The sequence below is a fragment of the Anopheles bellator genome, chromosome 2 (assembly GCF_943735745.2).
Source record: "Anopheles bellator chromosome 2, idAnoBellAS_SP24_06.2, whole genome shotgun sequence".
In the NCBI taxonomy this organism is placed as follows: Eukaryota; Metazoa; Arthropoda; class Insecta; order Diptera; family Culicidae; genus Anopheles; species Anopheles bellator.
Genome location: NC_071286.1, coordinates 34,522,503 through 34,536,965, shown reverse-complemented (window position 1 = coordinate 34,536,965; position 14,463 = coordinate 34,522,503). Strand labels below are relative to the sequence as shown.

General features: G+C 44.4%; 4 protein-coding genes across 5 annotated transcripts; 3 read left to right on the top strand and 1 right to left on the bottom strand.

Annotated features, from left to right (window-relative positions):
• Window positions 1-4,582: 4,582 nt before the first annotated feature.
• Window positions 4,583-6,220, top strand: LOC131211821 (holocytochrome c-type synthase). The gene is made up of 2 exons (XM_058205452.1): window positions 4,583-4,714; window positions 4,821-6,220. Exon 2 carries the CDS (start codon window positions 4,823-4,825, stop codon window positions 5,657-5,659), a length of 837 nt encoding a protein of 278 aa, XP_058061435.1. The 5' UTR covers window positions 4,583-4,714; window positions 4,821-4,822; the 3' UTR covers window positions 5,660-6,220.
• A 71-nt stretch (window positions 6,221-6,291) lies between these two features.
• Window positions 6,292-9,014, top strand: LOC131211820 (proline-, glutamic acid- and leucine-rich protein 1-like). Its single transcript, XM_058205451.1, has 2 exons — window positions 6,292-6,431; window positions 6,499-9,014. Exons 1-2 carry the CDS (start codon window positions 6,324-6,326, stop codon window positions 8,911-8,913), a joined length of 2,523 nt encoding a protein of 840 aa, XP_058061434.1. The 5' UTR covers window positions 6,292-6,323; the 3' UTR covers window positions 8,914-9,014.
• A 199-nt stretch (window positions 9,015-9,213) lies between these two features.
• On the top strand, window positions 9,214-12,269 carry LOC131211994 (presenilin-2). Of its 2 annotated transcripts, none has more exons than XM_058205702.1 (8): window positions 9,214-9,596; window positions 9,695-9,951; window positions 10,014-10,444; window positions 10,518-10,616; window positions 10,684-10,875; window positions 11,063-11,248; window positions 11,331-11,443; window positions 11,516-12,269. In XM_058205702.1, the coding sequence occupies exons 1-8, from the start codon at window positions 9,465-9,467 to the stop codon at window positions 11,669-11,671; spliced, it is 1,566 nt and encodes a 521-aa protein (XP_058061685.1). In that variant the 5' UTR covers window positions 9,214-9,464; the 3' UTR covers window positions 11,672-12,269. The 2 variants fall into 2 exon arrangements, with proteins under 2 accessions (XP_058061685.1, XP_058061686.1); XM_058205703.1 differs by having other exon boundaries at window positions 9,214-9,617; window positions 10,684-10,824.
• Window positions 12,270-12,271: 2 nt separating this feature from the next.
• LOC131211995 (splicing factor U2af 38 kDa subunit) lies at window positions 12,272-13,467 on the bottom strand. The gene is made up of 2 exons (XM_058205704.1): window positions 13,337-13,467; window positions 12,272-13,242 (listed from the first exon to the last, which is right to left on the bottom strand). The coding sequence occupies exons 1-2, from the start codon at window positions 13,378-13,380 to the stop codon at window positions 12,516-12,518; spliced, it is 771 nt and encodes a 256-aa protein (XP_058061687.1). The 5' UTR covers window positions 13,381-13,467; the 3' UTR covers window positions 12,272-12,515.
• Between the last annotated feature and the right edge of the window lie 996 nt (window positions 13,468-14,463).

The window sequence follows — 14,463 nt, the reverse complement described above, 5'->3', positions numbered from 1 at the left end:
GCTACAGTTAGCCACAGCTTCTTCGCAACATTGTATTCTCCACAGCGCTGGAAAGAAACCGGCTTTGCATTAGGGCAGACCCAAAGCATCGGCATTAAAAATTAAGTTTGTACTCGCTTGAACGTGACGGGTGGGACAAGGAAATTGGATATCTCTTTATGAAGTAAGAAAAACACAAAAACGAAAGAAAAAACCCAGACACGCCATAATAGCGCGCGATGCACGTGTTCGCGGCGCGTTCTCTGGTATATTGTTGTGCTAGTCGCGCGCCACGACACATCAGCCAGATTGCAAAGAGAGAGAGAGAGAGAGAGAGAGAAAGAAGGAGCGAGAAAAGTCAAGGAATACAAAACACGTTCTTTCAATGTCACGTAATGTCATTTACCTTTGGGTGCTGCTGAGAAGTGGTTTCTACCGTTGCGATCGGAAGCGGCCATACCAACAATAACTGCCAAGACTTGTATCCAGGCGCGAGAGCTCAGCGCCCATCTCCAGAAGTCAACGTGACCGTCAATGCGGATACTATGAAAACTAGTCTCGTATGACCCGAAACGTAAATTAACGCTAATTTGGTTGATCACCGATTGGTGAAAACTTTGCAGTACCAAGTAGGCCGTGGAATTTCGGACGGTTAATTAATAAGTCATAGCGTACTTCATTTGTAACAATTTTAGACCAACATTTTAAGCAACTGTAAACCGATTCCTCGAGCAGGACCAAAAGAATACTACGATCCATTTTAGCTGTGGTTGCTCCCCAACCTGCCGTTTCTTTTTCTTACATTCTACTCATACCCGCGGCGATAACCTTTCAAAAACCAAAATCGTGCTCACAACACTTACCAAAGGCTATCAACAGTTTTGTGGTCTACTATTGGAGGCAACATTCGACGATTAAGGAGCGACGGTTCGTGGCTGTGGTCATCTAATTTCGTACGGAAATGTTGGTCGTAAACATTTTGAGGAAAGCCCAGAGTTTGGGACCTTTTTCCGAATGCCTAAACTACGTTGGAAATTATTATTTACGTCGAAATGGGCACAGTGGAAACGTAGTGCAAAAAGTTAATGTTAATCAAATGATCACACTCAAATAATGCAGCAGTTATAAGATTAGCATTTACTTTATTAATATAACTATTAGCGATGCCATCGAGCTAGCATTGAGAGTGCAGTTTTGTTTCTGGCAAAACCCGAAAGGGCGTTGAACGCCATTTCAGAATCTTGAGTGGAAGTTGCACATAGTGCCAGCGAAGCTGAGTAGCAACTTCGTTGCTGGGCACGCACGGATTCCAGCGTGTTGCTGTAACAAATGTTGGCAAAGATGGTGATACTAATAATATTTTTTTCGTAAAATAAGTAAGAATCAGTGTTCTGGAAATTAGAATTGAGGACAACTTAACTTGATGCGACGTTGGTGATTTTGTTCTGCCTGGCGGACCGTGTCCTTACAGGTTTTGTCGACACATTGAGGAAACATTTGGCTGAAAAACGTTTATCGTACGCTTTTCGTTTTTTTTCGATAGGAGTCAATCTGTAAGAGTCTAGTTTAACAATTTGACAATAAAAGCCCTTGACGGTCGATTACCGGAAACATTGATTTCTATTTGATTTTTCGTTAATTGAGGCGTTTCTGTGGTACGCGATCACGCTGTAGAACATGGCTGTTAAGGTTTCTGCATGTTAAGCTCCATGGCAAAGGTTAAAGGGCACGATAAGGAGAGTTTATTTCATGCCCTCACCTGTTGGTTGCCCGGTAAAACGAGGTGCTCAAACTGTACGGCGTCACGTGTACGTGACGTCAATACCTACTTAGTCGATAGTCTAGCGCCGGTGCCGGTTATCGGCTATAGACCAAGTTTCTAATGTATATCTTTCTTTTCGAGTGTCACGCCGTGGGTTGTGTGCTTATCGAGTATTCTGTATAAGGAAACTTCAATCGCGCTATCGACTAAGAATTTTAAATACGTTTGCTTCACTGAGTCTACCGGTGTTTGCTGTTACATGTTGCAGTTTTATTTACTTTACTTTACACATGTAACGCAGCAATGTAAAGCATGTGAGTCTTCCAACTTTACTTTAATACCTTGAACTTCTTCACAGTATGACACCGTGGACCATTTACAATCGCATTTGCTACAAATGCACAGCAGTATGTATATGTTATCGCAACCTCTCTTGACTGTGTTAAGTCGTTTTCGTTGCCATATCGTCTGCTGGTTTATTGTTTCCCTGCAATGCTCTGAACATTACCGATAAGGTAAACTCTTTCTTTTGTCTGACAGATTGCGAAAACGCTGAAAATCTGAGTTATTTATCGAAAGATCGTTAGCGCTCCTTGAAGCGCATTGACTTTTGTTTATGAGTAAGCGTGACTATATCACAATAAAGTAACACCTGTGGTAAACTAATATTATTACAGAAAACCAAACAGGCATCGCAAACGACCTTCCCGAAGGTCAGACGAAGTTTGACACGTTTATTACTGACGATCACAGTCGGGCAAGGTGATTCATAATCTTTATCATGCCTCTGTTGAACGAAAACAGATCGGTCACGAGTAGCTATTTTTCGTCCACACGTTAAGAAACCTGTACAATGCGTTTAATAATGAAATCTTAGTCATTCGTGAAAAATTCTATGAATCTTCCACAAGCAAAAGTACCATGCGCCTCCATTTCTAACATCCTTCCTCATACACCGATCCTGTAAAATCCATCCATCCTGTTTTCTATTGCTTGATCAAATATTTTTTGTTAACTAAACTTCGTTAGGCTAAGAAAGGTAAAAGTCTGCACTTAAACCTAAGTTTTCTTTCCGAAACCGAAAAAACCGATAAGCTACTACAAGCACTCTTATTTAATAAATACAACTGCTTACAGCTCCAGAAGTGGAATATAAAATGAATAAAAATACTTGTTGTGCAAGTAACGGATGGTACGAAGTACGGCAATAGTTCCCATATGTATCAGTGGTCAGCATGGGAACACACGCACACTCACAAGGTTCTTATCAATCAAACACATGCCCCGGGGTGACTCGACGAAATCTCATATTATGATTGCTACCCGAAATGTCGACCAGACAAGTTACACAATCAGTCTGTACAACTGTATTAAACAACTTTTTTTATCACTTCACAATGCTGAAGTGAAAAAACGAGATTCGTTTCAAATCTGAAATGTAGCGCCCAGTGCGTGCGCGGAATGTAGGCATTCAGAGTTAAAGACTACACTATAGTTATTTAATGCAAAAAATTAAAAAAAATGCTTTCAATACTTTATCTCTTAATCTTGCCTTTTCCTCTGTATTGCGCTATATTCCAATGTATTCCGTTTCAATTTCCCTCAAAGACATGAACCTACACGGTCCAAATGTTACACCAGTTGTGAAAGAAACCGAATCCCTAATTTGTATATAGCCGTAGTCACGTGTAAGCCCGCGTTAGAATGCGCATAATGCCAAACACAGGACCATTCTGGCTTCATTTTACTTTGCTATTTTTTCACTCTCATTCCCTCGCCACAAACAATAACCTACATTGCAGGCGCGGTTGTCGATGCGTTGACCATGTGCTTATAAACGTGATGTTACGGAAAACGCGGAATCTGTGCTTACCGAGCTGAGTGGATGAGAGGTGGTCGTATCGCTATGCATTTAGGAATATGACGGAGCTGACCAGTCTCAGTTGCTAGGTAGAAATAACAGGTTTAAGTTGAAGCTGCCTGAAGCACACAGAGATATTTATATCGTTTCTGTGATGAACATGCTTTAAATTAACACCATTGTAAAATGATTTAAAGTCACCCAGACGTTAAAACAAGCGGTATGATACAATATTAGTTGACACCATTAAACCAAATCTCATGCAGTGCTGTATTTGTATATTTGAAGTTGAGAAGCGAGCTATAACCATTATAACCATATGATAACCATTATCAGTTTTTGGTTCCTGAAGCGTTTATTTTCGGTCTGCTCTTAATTCTGATAAGACCGGCTTAGGCTGGATTACAACCACAGCTGTGTTCATATACAGAACGCGTTTCACAAAAAAGAATTTTGATACAAACATTTTGGTTGTTTTACTACATGTCGAACGGTACAATATCAAACAACCAAACCACAAATGTGTAAAATACCAGAACTTACAACATTCGCAAATTAAATCAAACGAAGTTTTCGAAACTTGTAATGGCGTACTTAACGACATAGATTCGTACATGAACTAGAGTCATAATACAATTTACTTGTTTCTGTTTTCCTGCGCTTCGCAACTGCTACAAAAATATTACAATTTCAGCGCATCACTGTAAAATAGTTTTAATAAATATAACGGTTGTAACGCTAACTGTGTTTATGAGTTGCGGTTGGTATGCTTCATACTGATTACGACTGGTTTTCGATTATTAAATGTTTAGAATAATTAAAACTTTTTTTTACTAAGATGCAATTTATGACTTTGAGCACACTATTGGCATCGTGCCCTTTGCATGTTAAAGAAATTGCATGCTTATTGCTATTGAACAAATATGCTATAAGAATTGCGATATGCTATAAAAAGTATGTTCTTTCAAATGGTGCTGTCAAATGAATCGTGCGTATGTCAAAACACTTTTCTCACTTAGGACGACGAACTTATGAAAACTGAGAAATTTTTCCTTATTTAATACTGTTCGAAACAAACTGGTGCTCTGGGAAAAGCTCGCGGTAGCTAAAAGGTAAGCCAGCATTTCACGAACGTTGATTTACAATTATTGGATATTCTCAGTTATGTAACGTACACGGTGCGCATGGTCTTATGCTGATCTTTTTTGGCTTTCCCAGCAATGGGAAACACGGTGTCGGCAGCCGAACTGGTTGCTTCGAATATTGTCCCAAATGCCGCCGTAAAAGGGGAAGAAGCAGCGTTGCCGAATGGACACCCTGACATGGGTATTAAACATACAATGGGAGTAAATCCGCCGCCGGAATGCCCAATGCACCAAAAGCAGCCACCCAAAGAGCAACCCGTGCTTATATCGGAGTGCCCAGTTAAGCACGACGGTAGCGAGGTAAATCCGCTGAATATGATGCCACCCGGCAATCAAAACCCATCTCCAGGACAGCCGTTCCCACTACCAACCGAACGCCAGGTGTCCTCGATTCCTAAGGTAACAACCGATGGAAAGCAAGAATTTTGGCTCTACCCGAGTCAACAGATGTTCTGGAATGCGATGCTCCGTAAAGGCTGGCGCTGGCAGAAGGATGATATTGCTCCCAAAGATATGGACGACATAATCAAGATACACAACGCCAACAACGAGCAAGCTTGGCAGGAGGTTTTGAAGTGGGAAGCGTTGCATGTACGCGAATGCGGAAACCCACGATTGAAAAGCTTCGGCGGCAAAGCGACCGAATATAGTCCTCGCGCGAGAATACGCAACTTGATGGGATACGAGTTGCCTTTCGATCGCCACGATTGGATCATTGACCGTTGCGGAAAGGATGTACGCTACGTCATCGACTATTACGATGGAGGAATGGTTGACGAAAAATACAAATTCGCCCTGCTTGATGTCAGGCCGGCTATGGACTCATTTGAAAATGTATGGGACCGTATGAAGGTGGCCTACATGCGGTGGAAGTTTGAGCTTGAAGATAAAATAAAAGAGCTCAGAAACTAAAGCTCTACACGAATGCCATAGCTCAGCACTTAAAATAGTGTTTGAAAGCTGCAAACTAAACTTACCCTGTCCCGACTTACCGGCATCAACGTATCGCAGAATGGCAGTGTAAACCCTAAATAGTTAACGGGCCCATTTACTCTAAAACGAAATTAAATATTAAAGAGTTGGATGTACTATAGTTCTGGAATTGCAGCAAAAAACTGATTTATTTACTTCCGTGGTAAGAGTTAACAGCTGATTGTTAACATCCGAGTATATCTTAGACTAAATATTATAACTAATCACAACTGACGAGACAACATAAAGCAGGAGACCGGCTTAAGAATGGATGGGTTAATAAACCGATAAATGAATAAACGGTGTCTGTGACGGCATGCAAGAATACAAGACACTGAATAAGGTAAAGTCGAGAAGGATACCGATTTAGCAAACAAATCTGCATGGAGAACATTGGCGCACAAAAATCTTCTTATGGAAGAAACCGTAATCCCGCTTTCGAAACATGCACACAACATGAACGTCTATCTGTCATAATGGCAAACGAGGCGACCCTGCCGTGCTGTCATTCGTCAGACATTGCCGGTGTTTATGTTTCTCGCCGGTACACGTGCAGGACGAGATTTTGTGGTTAAATTTATTCGTAATATTCGTATAAACAGCGATGGAAGGAGTGGGTCAACTGTTTAGCTCGGCGGTGCAATCAGCGGATGGCCATTTGCTTTCATCATTTCTCTCCAGTCTTGAGGAACATCAAACTTTTTGGACCGACGTAAGTGTAATGTGCTCCTGGATTTGCGTCTCTCGAGTTTACTGATGTCACCTCTGATTTTCTTCAGCCTCAAAATGACTTGGAAGCAATTCTCGCCAACATCAGCTCATTACTCGCCAATGCAAACTCACGTGACAAAGCACTTAGAGCCCTCTGCGATCTAGTTCCCAACTGCCCAAATGATATCTTGGAAGAAAAGGCACAGCACTACATAAACATGTGCGTGAAGGTTTACACCCAAGGAGGATCCACACAGTCGGTTTCTTTAAGCTTCACGGTGTTACAAAAGCTTCTGCTCAAGTCGCTTCATTCTTCAGACATTCGCAAACTGTTTGTCAGTAGTTTAGCGACAATGCTGGAGCCTATTGGTTCCACTCTCAAAAAGCCCGTCGTACCATCAGTGTTGGCCTTTCTTGCGCTAGCAATGCGACACTACGCCGGTGTGTGCGGGTCATTGAAATCCCGCATCGAGCAGTTTCTTTACTCATTGGTGGATACGACCGATCGGGAAACTGCGGTCAGTGTAGCGGAATGTTTACTGTTACTACAGCAGATACGCGGCGGAGGACAGCATGGAACACTGCACAAAAAAACCTGGGAAGAGTACTACCGAAAGTTGATTGATACTGTTCATGATTTGCTTAACAGAATATTTGCCCATACGCCCGAAACCTTCGACGAGGAAACGGAACTGGAATGCTTCAAATTTCGGCCGCTATCATCGCAGGACGATCCACTGGCCGCAGCTCAGCTGATCGTTACACGTACTAACAACTTGATTCTCTTTCTCCAGCAAGCTATCATCGGCGCCTACCCCGTGCCGAAACCAATCGCACCGTTCAGGGCAGTAAATCTGATTCTCCGTGGCCTGTCCGTTACCTGTGGGGCGATGAATCAAAACCCAATCGTCGAAAATATTGCTTACGGAACATATCTTCCGGTAATCCAGCGAGGATTGTTGGCAGTGTTTGATGGGCTAGTGTTGACGCTTGGCAGCCATATGTTTATGTATGCTGACCTCATATGTACGGCCTTTGTAAAATGTCTCCGTGCTACACAACATCCTGCAGGCAGGTTGTATGGCCGAAAGAAGAATTTTATACTGCTGCGCACCAAGTTATACCGAAGCATTGGGTTGTGGTGCGAAACTCTGCGTTACGGTAGTTGCATAGAGACCGTAAATGAACCCATTCTGGAGCAGATCATACGGGATATAACACCGTACGAAGCGGAAGTGATGCTCAAAATCGACGCCGGTAGCCAGAAACGCCTTTCGTCAAAAGCCAAAAGAAAATTGCAAAAGGAACAGAATGCGGCGACTGCGTTAAATCAGGCCTACGCAAGCGGAAGTACATCTGCGGAAAGCAAGGAACAATTGGTAGACGCTGGAAATGAAATTCTCTGCCAAGGAGCATTAGTTTGCTTGTCCAGTATTTTGCAATCTGCGGGATGCTTCATTAAACCCGTCACCCATAAATTGCTACAAGAGAAAATAGTTCCTTTGTGCTTTTCACTCGTAACCAACCAAAGTCAGTCGACGGGACTGTACAGAGAACACGAGACACGTATCGCTTTGCTCCGCTCCTTCGCAGCTCTCATCGTTAATCCGCACCATCATTGTCCTCCGCCGTTGCAGTATGCTGGAGAGATATTTAAAGCATTTCAAACACATGACCCGAGTGCGGCAGTGCGTTCTTGTGCCAACGAGCTGGCTCGCACGATGGAACTAATAATGCATCCATGGAAGGAAACGTTATATTTTCCTGCCGATCAAGCAGCTATAAAGGATGCACTAGCCAATAAGGAGAAACACCCACTGGCGTCCCTCGCTAAGGTGCAAATAATCCAGCAACCCTCGAATGGCCAGCAAGAAGTTATTGGCACCTGCACGGAGTCATCCAAGAAAAGACCATTGCCATCGAAGCAATCGCCTACCAAGTCGAATGATATCTTAGACGACAGCGAAGGTGAAATTAACGAATCGCTTGCAGTAACGGAAGCCAGCGATATAGAGGGGTCTGATATTGAGGAAAACGCGATACATGAAGAGCCCCAGGGATGGGTGGAAGAAGTAAGCATTATATCAGTTGATCAACCAGAAAAGAATTCCGCGAAAGAAGCGCCTGCAGTGCTGAATGAAAACGAAGGTGTGATTCATTCCACCACCGATGACGAAAAAATTATAGAATCTTCCGTCGTATCCATCGAAGACAGCGATGAGGATGACAGGATTGAAGTTATACCGTTGAAAGATTCAGACGATGATGATGTAGTCGTAATTCCGCTAGACAGTGGACCGGCGGTAGACCACAGTGAAAATATCGTTGAAACTCCGATGCGCCAAGAAGAGAAAGAAATCGAAACCGATCCTAGCTCTCCAAAGAAAGCAAAACTTTCAGAAACTGAGAATGGCAATGATTCATCTAAAAGCATTGACGCTATTGTCGCTGAAATGGTAGCTGAATTCGTTGACGAACCGTAGGGAAGAAACAGAAAAGCGATTTAAAATGTAGAATATATAAACATTAAGGACATAACGGCTTGTAACTGCAGAAACAAAAGCGTCAATAAAAACAATGGTATATGTTACTCATGCCTATTGTTTCCCCAACCCCTTCGGTAACTATTTAATACTATTACGCGGCGTAACGCTAAGGGCGTTACGCTTCCCCGGGAGAAAGTGTAACGCTGCAAATAAGCAACCAGCCGCGTGTGTATGTGTGTAGCACCCAAGTGTTTTGACAACTAGCTCCATCGCAAGTCCCAGGATTTCAAAGAAAAGAACAAGCAGCCAACGCATATGCTGCTATTATTTCACTGTCGCTAGTGTTTTAGTACTCTTCGAGCACAATTGTGAAACGATGTCGCAAATGCTATCGGTTTAAGTGGTTTAAATAGGTCTGCTCATCGGTCGCGGGATTGCACAATCCGCGACTTTTGCTCCAGACGCCATCAAAGGGCGTGAGATTGAGGCCACAGGTGCAGTGCAGGCTGGAGGACGATCAACACAATTCTTAACGCGTATTTGGAGAAATGGATGGGCACATCAATATAGATCAGCCATCAAGCACCGGGCACGACGCGGCCGATGGTCGGGGAGCGCGTAAACGCTGGCAAAAGATACCTCCGGAGCAAACTGGCAATTCACATCACCCTTCCTACGGGGTAAGCCGTTCAGAGGAACAGGTAGACCGATGCAGTGACTCATGCTACTATTTTTATTCTTCGTTCTTTACTCTTCATTGAAATTTTCTCACCACAAGACGACTGATTCCGTCCCACAAGTGACTATACGGGACAGCAACAGCCGGGGTAGGCCGGGCCCTTCGCGGGGCCCCGCAAACCCACGTCAACAGCAACAGCTACAGCGGGAACAGGAACAAGCGCTGAATGATGAGGAGGGACTCAAATATGGAGCACAGCATGTGATAAAACTATTTGTGCCCGTTACGCTGTGTATGATGGTGGTGGTGGCCACTATTAGTTCTATCAACTTTTACACCATCAAGGATGTTTACTTGTAAGCTGCGCTCATTGCGACCAAATAATGGCATATTAGAATGATTGTGATTGCTATTTTAGAGTTTACACTCCTTTCCATGAGCTGGCCGATGATACTGGAACAAAAATTTGGAATGCACTGGCAAACTCGCTCATTCTAATGACGGTGATTGTCATAATGACGATACTGCTGATTGTGCTCTACAAGCATCGCTGCTATAAGGTCATTCACGGCTGGCTGATCCTTTCGTCGCTGCTGCTGCTCTTCCTCTTCAGCGGGCTGTACCTCTTCGAGGTCCTTCGTGCATATAACATCCCGATGGACTGGTTTACTGCGGGCTTAATGGTGTGGAACTTTGGTGTGGTGGGCATGATCTCGATCCACTGGCACGGACCATTGCGATTACAACAGGGTTACCTCATATTCGTTGCTGCGTTGATGGCACTGGTATTTATCAAGTATCTGCCAGAATGGACTACATGGGTGGTACTGGCCGTGATATCAATCTGGGGTAAGTGTGCATGTGACCGACCTTCCGCCACTATGCCCGACGTTTCATTTCGTGTTTGTCCTTGTGCTTGTAGATTTGATTGCAGTACTTACTCCGAAGGGGCCTCTCCGGATATTGGTCGAAACAGCTCAAGAGCGCAATGAACAGATTTTTCCAGCTCTTATCTATTCATGTAATTTGTTCTTGCAATCATTTCACTTTGGACGTTAGATTTTTAAATTTTCTTTTGCCATTTTCAGCTACCATTATGTATACATACTTGGGAACGCACACAGACCCCGAACGCCCCGCATCGCTTTCAGGCGAACGTGCCATTGGTACGGGAGGTGCGACTGGTGGAAGTAACAACAGGCCTACGGTTGGCTACGGAGCGGTAGAAGGTACGCCTCTGGCCATGTTAAGCAATGATAGAACGCTTGGCTTACCGAGGGGTACATGATTTTCTGATTTTGCTTTCGTTTTAAGTATTGTTTCCTTTCCCTATTCTTTGCCCCATTCATACGATATTATAGGTTATGGGTGATGGGTTGTATTTACGGTTTTGTTTACTATAGTTTTTGTTACTGTGTGGTAATATCAGTTTTTGTACTATAATCAATGTTCGTTGTAAAATTGTAGACCAAACGGCCGGATTCACGGAAGATTGGGTCGCTCGAAGATCGGAACGAGTGACGCGTCTTCTTCAAACTGAAGTACAAGCAAACATGGCAAATAATCCATCCAGGCCCGAGTATCGAACGGTTACAGCAGAAACGAATAGCTCTCAACAACAGAGTGTAGCGATTTATGCCGACCAGGAAGAAAGTAAGTAATTGTTGATTACCATTACCATTTTTACACCCTGAACAATCAATTGTTTATCTTTTACATTTTTCTCCTGGTTTAGGGGGAATAAAGTTAGGATTAGGCGATTTTATCTTCTACTCCGTCCTTGTTGGTAAAGCTTCCAGCTATGGTGATTGGAATACGACCATTGCTTGCTTTGTTGCTATTTTGGTGGTAAGTATGGCACCGGAAATAGACTGAATCAATTATTGAATCTAATTTATTATGCACTCCGTATCCGCATAGGGACTCTGCCTGACGCTGCTTTTGCTAGCCATCTTCCGGAAGGCATTGCCAGCGCTTCCTATTTCCATCTTTTTCGGGCTTATCTTCTGCTTCGTAACCAGCGTTATTGTGAAACCATTCACGGAGGCGCTTGCTTCAGAGCAGGTTTACATTTAGTTGCTACACTGGCAGAATCCACAATTCCAAATATGCCGAACCCCTTTGCGGACGGTGTGGCCAGCGTGGGCATGCTCTAGCATATCTAGCTCGTATATTTATATCATAACATTTTAGCGCGTACTAAATGAACCAACGTCAGCAAATTGTCAACCAATTAGTTAAATTTAATCGAGAAAATCACTACAGGAGACCGTGTTTTCGATGGTCTGATATTTGATGTTGTCGAAGGGGCAAAATAACTTTTACATCACCCTCTGCATTTGGCCGATGGGCGGTACAAGAATCATTCTCCCATCGTTCGTCTATTTCTGTGCAGCGTAATAAGCTGTAGTGTTTTTACATCCATCTTTATGTTGTGGACGCCACTACGCTTTTTGATGTCATCACACACATTCAAGATCTACAAGATCGGGCAGGAGAATCCCCATTCCAATTCGAACGGTTACAGACCATCCGGGTTTCCTTGTGAATTGTTGCAAGAATTTGTAGCCCCCGCGGTTGATAACATAACGTATAGAAAATTTCATTTTTATAGTATTCTACAACTGTGAAACGATAACTACACTGACTGGGAAATAAAATGGCTTATTTGTGATCTGTACGCGTGTTTTGTATTTCCGTTTTTACCTTTACAGTTAGATTAGCAATAGATTGAACATTGTCAGTTCTATGTGTATTTGTTGTGGTTCAAACGATGATTGGCGGTTGTTCCGGTCACGTTCAATCAGTTTTGTCGGATGCAAAAAGATGACAGGCTTTTTCCACTTGTAGAAAACTTCCTACACGTTGAGCCATTCTTCATTTTGTTATAGCGTAAAAAGAGGTAAATTTTTGCTGAATTTCAGTATCGCCCCTTGCGACCGTTGTCATTCCGATCGTTTTTCCTATCCCGGCTGCGTGAACGGCGCCTGTCACGAGAACGATCATGTCCACCGCCAATGCCACCACCACCTCCGCCACCACCACCGCCCCCGCCACCTCCACCCCCGCCACCACCACCACGACGAGGCGATCGCGAGCGGGAGCGTGAACGTCCGCGACGGCGTGAGTACAAGTATCGGCGCAGCTCGCGCGAAATCGGTTTTAGGTGCATAAAGTTGCAGAACCCGGAGCGAGTGCATTCGCCCATCTCGTACTGGCGGCAGCACGCTTCGCGGAAGTCCGTAACCGGTGAAAGCTCTGAGTAAACGGGTCTTCCGCCGAACCAGCGATTGTTCAAATCCTTGGCGGCACGTTCGGCGTCCTCTTCGCGACGGAACTTGATGTATACATTGCCGACCAGGTGATCGCCAAGGTTGTCGCACACGTTCATTTCCTCGATCTCGCCATACTTGTCCTCACACTCCACAAACACGTCCTCGAAAAAGTTGTCGTAGTGTTCTTGCATCTCTTCGTCTGAAACGTTGGCAACCAGATGGCTTCCGTCGGCCGATTTGGCTGAGTTCTGGGGATTCACGTACAGGTTCTGGAGCAGACAAGTCTGCGAGAACGTTGGCTTGTTGTGGATGCGCGAACATCGATCCCCGTGACGGCAGGCTCCGATTTTGAAGTAAAACGAACAATTGACCCTACGAAGCAAAGCCGATCAAGTTTGGCAACATTAACGCCTGTCCTGCCCGTACGACAGAAAGTGGGAAGGCACATCTTGTGTGCACTACTTACTTGTCCTTTTCGGTACCGAAAATCGATGCCAAATATTCTGCCATCGTTTTTCGTCACCTCCGGCGGGAACAGAACAGTATTTTACCAGCAGAAACACGCCAAACAAATCCGAGCGGCGGGACCCAAGCAGGTATTTTTTTAGAAATGCTGAAAGATGGCGTAGGTGACAGAGCGAACGCCGCCGCCACTGACAGCATCCCTGCGGGAACGGGCGATTCGACCATGGCAGCATTTCGGAATTTTTTTTTCAACTTTGATTATTGATAAACAATTTTAATATCATTAGGGTACTAGACTAACGTTCAATTGCAGTTAACAATAGAATATCGTTGCCAAATATTGTCGGGTTTCTGTGGACAGTATAAATGTTTTGAAATTAACTTTCAGCGATTGCTTGCAGTAGTGGACTTACAACTGTACACTGCTCCGTGGTATTGGCCCCACTGTCATCGTTCGGTATCGATCGGCATTGTTTTTCTTCGTGTTTCGACGTTTCCATGCTTCGCATCATAGAAAGAGACGCACAGAGCTGTCGAGTTTTGCATGCAGCCGTTTTTATGCTCCGAAAGCGGAAAGGAATGGCGGAAAGGATCTGGATGGCGGCTGACTTTGAATTCGCGAATCGTTTATCGATCGTGCTCGGGGCATGTGGCGACCACAAAATGTGTGCCTGGCAGCAGCATATCAACCACTTCGGCCACGGTTCAACCAAGAGTAGTGCGGTGGCCGTAACCGAGAGCGCCTAGCCAACCAGCAGCCCCAAGCGGCATCCTCCTACCGGTTGTGGCGGCGCAGCACAACCAGCGCTGGAATAAAAGTTGCCCCTCCGCAAGAAACCACTTTCTGTTTGGTTTATGCAATCGAGGCGTGCGGCGGTGGTTGCTCGGTCGTGAGTTTCTTGCTGCGCGCGTAGTCACGCCAACAGCATACGGCCGTGTGCGTCGCTAAGCAAAATCGAATCGAATTCACCGCTCTACGTCTTTTTCGGGGCTGCTGCTGGTGCTGCTGTTCCCATCGATTGACCGTGCAAAGAGTGACGTATCCCAACTTAACCTGGTGGGCGCGGAACGCGTGTCCTTGTTCCGTTGCGAGAAAGTGAGAGTTTGGATGAAATTGGGTCGAGTGTG

Excerpts from the sequence above, each read along its gene's own strand:
- LOC131211821 (XM_058205452.1), top strand. The coding sequence starts at position 4,823 with ATGGGAAACACGGTGTCGGCAGCCGAACTGGTTGCTTCGAATATTGTC.
- LOC131211820 (XM_058205451.1), top strand. The coding sequence starts at position 6,324 with ATGGAAGGAGTGGGTCAACTGTTTAGCTCGGCGGTGCAATCAGCGGAT. Across the intron at positions 6,432-6,498 it reads ATCAAACTTTTTGGACCGAC|CCTCAAAATGACTTGGAAGC; the intron begins GTAAGTGTAATG and ends GATTTTCTTCAG.
- LOC131211995 (XM_058205704.1), bottom strand. The coding sequence starts at position 13,380 with ATGGCAGAATATTTGGCATCGATTTTCGGTACCGAAAAGGACAA. Across the intron at positions 13,243-13,336 it reads TTCGGTACCGAAAAGGACAA|GGTCAATTGTTCGTTTTACT; the intron begins GTAAGTAGTGCA and ends TTTGCTTCGTAG.
- LOC131211994 (XM_058205702.1), top strand. The coding sequence starts at position 9,465 with ATGGATGGGCACATCAATATAGATCAGCCATCAAGCACCGGGCACGAC. Across the intron at positions 10,876-11,062 it reads AACGCTTGGCTTACCGAGGG|ACCAAACGGCCGGATTCACG; the intron begins GTACATGATTTT and ends GTAAAATTGTAG. Across the intron at positions 11,249-11,330 it reads TTATGCCGACCAGGAAGAAA|GGGGAATAAAGTTAGGATTA; the intron begins GTAAGTAATTGT and ends CTCCTGGTTTAG.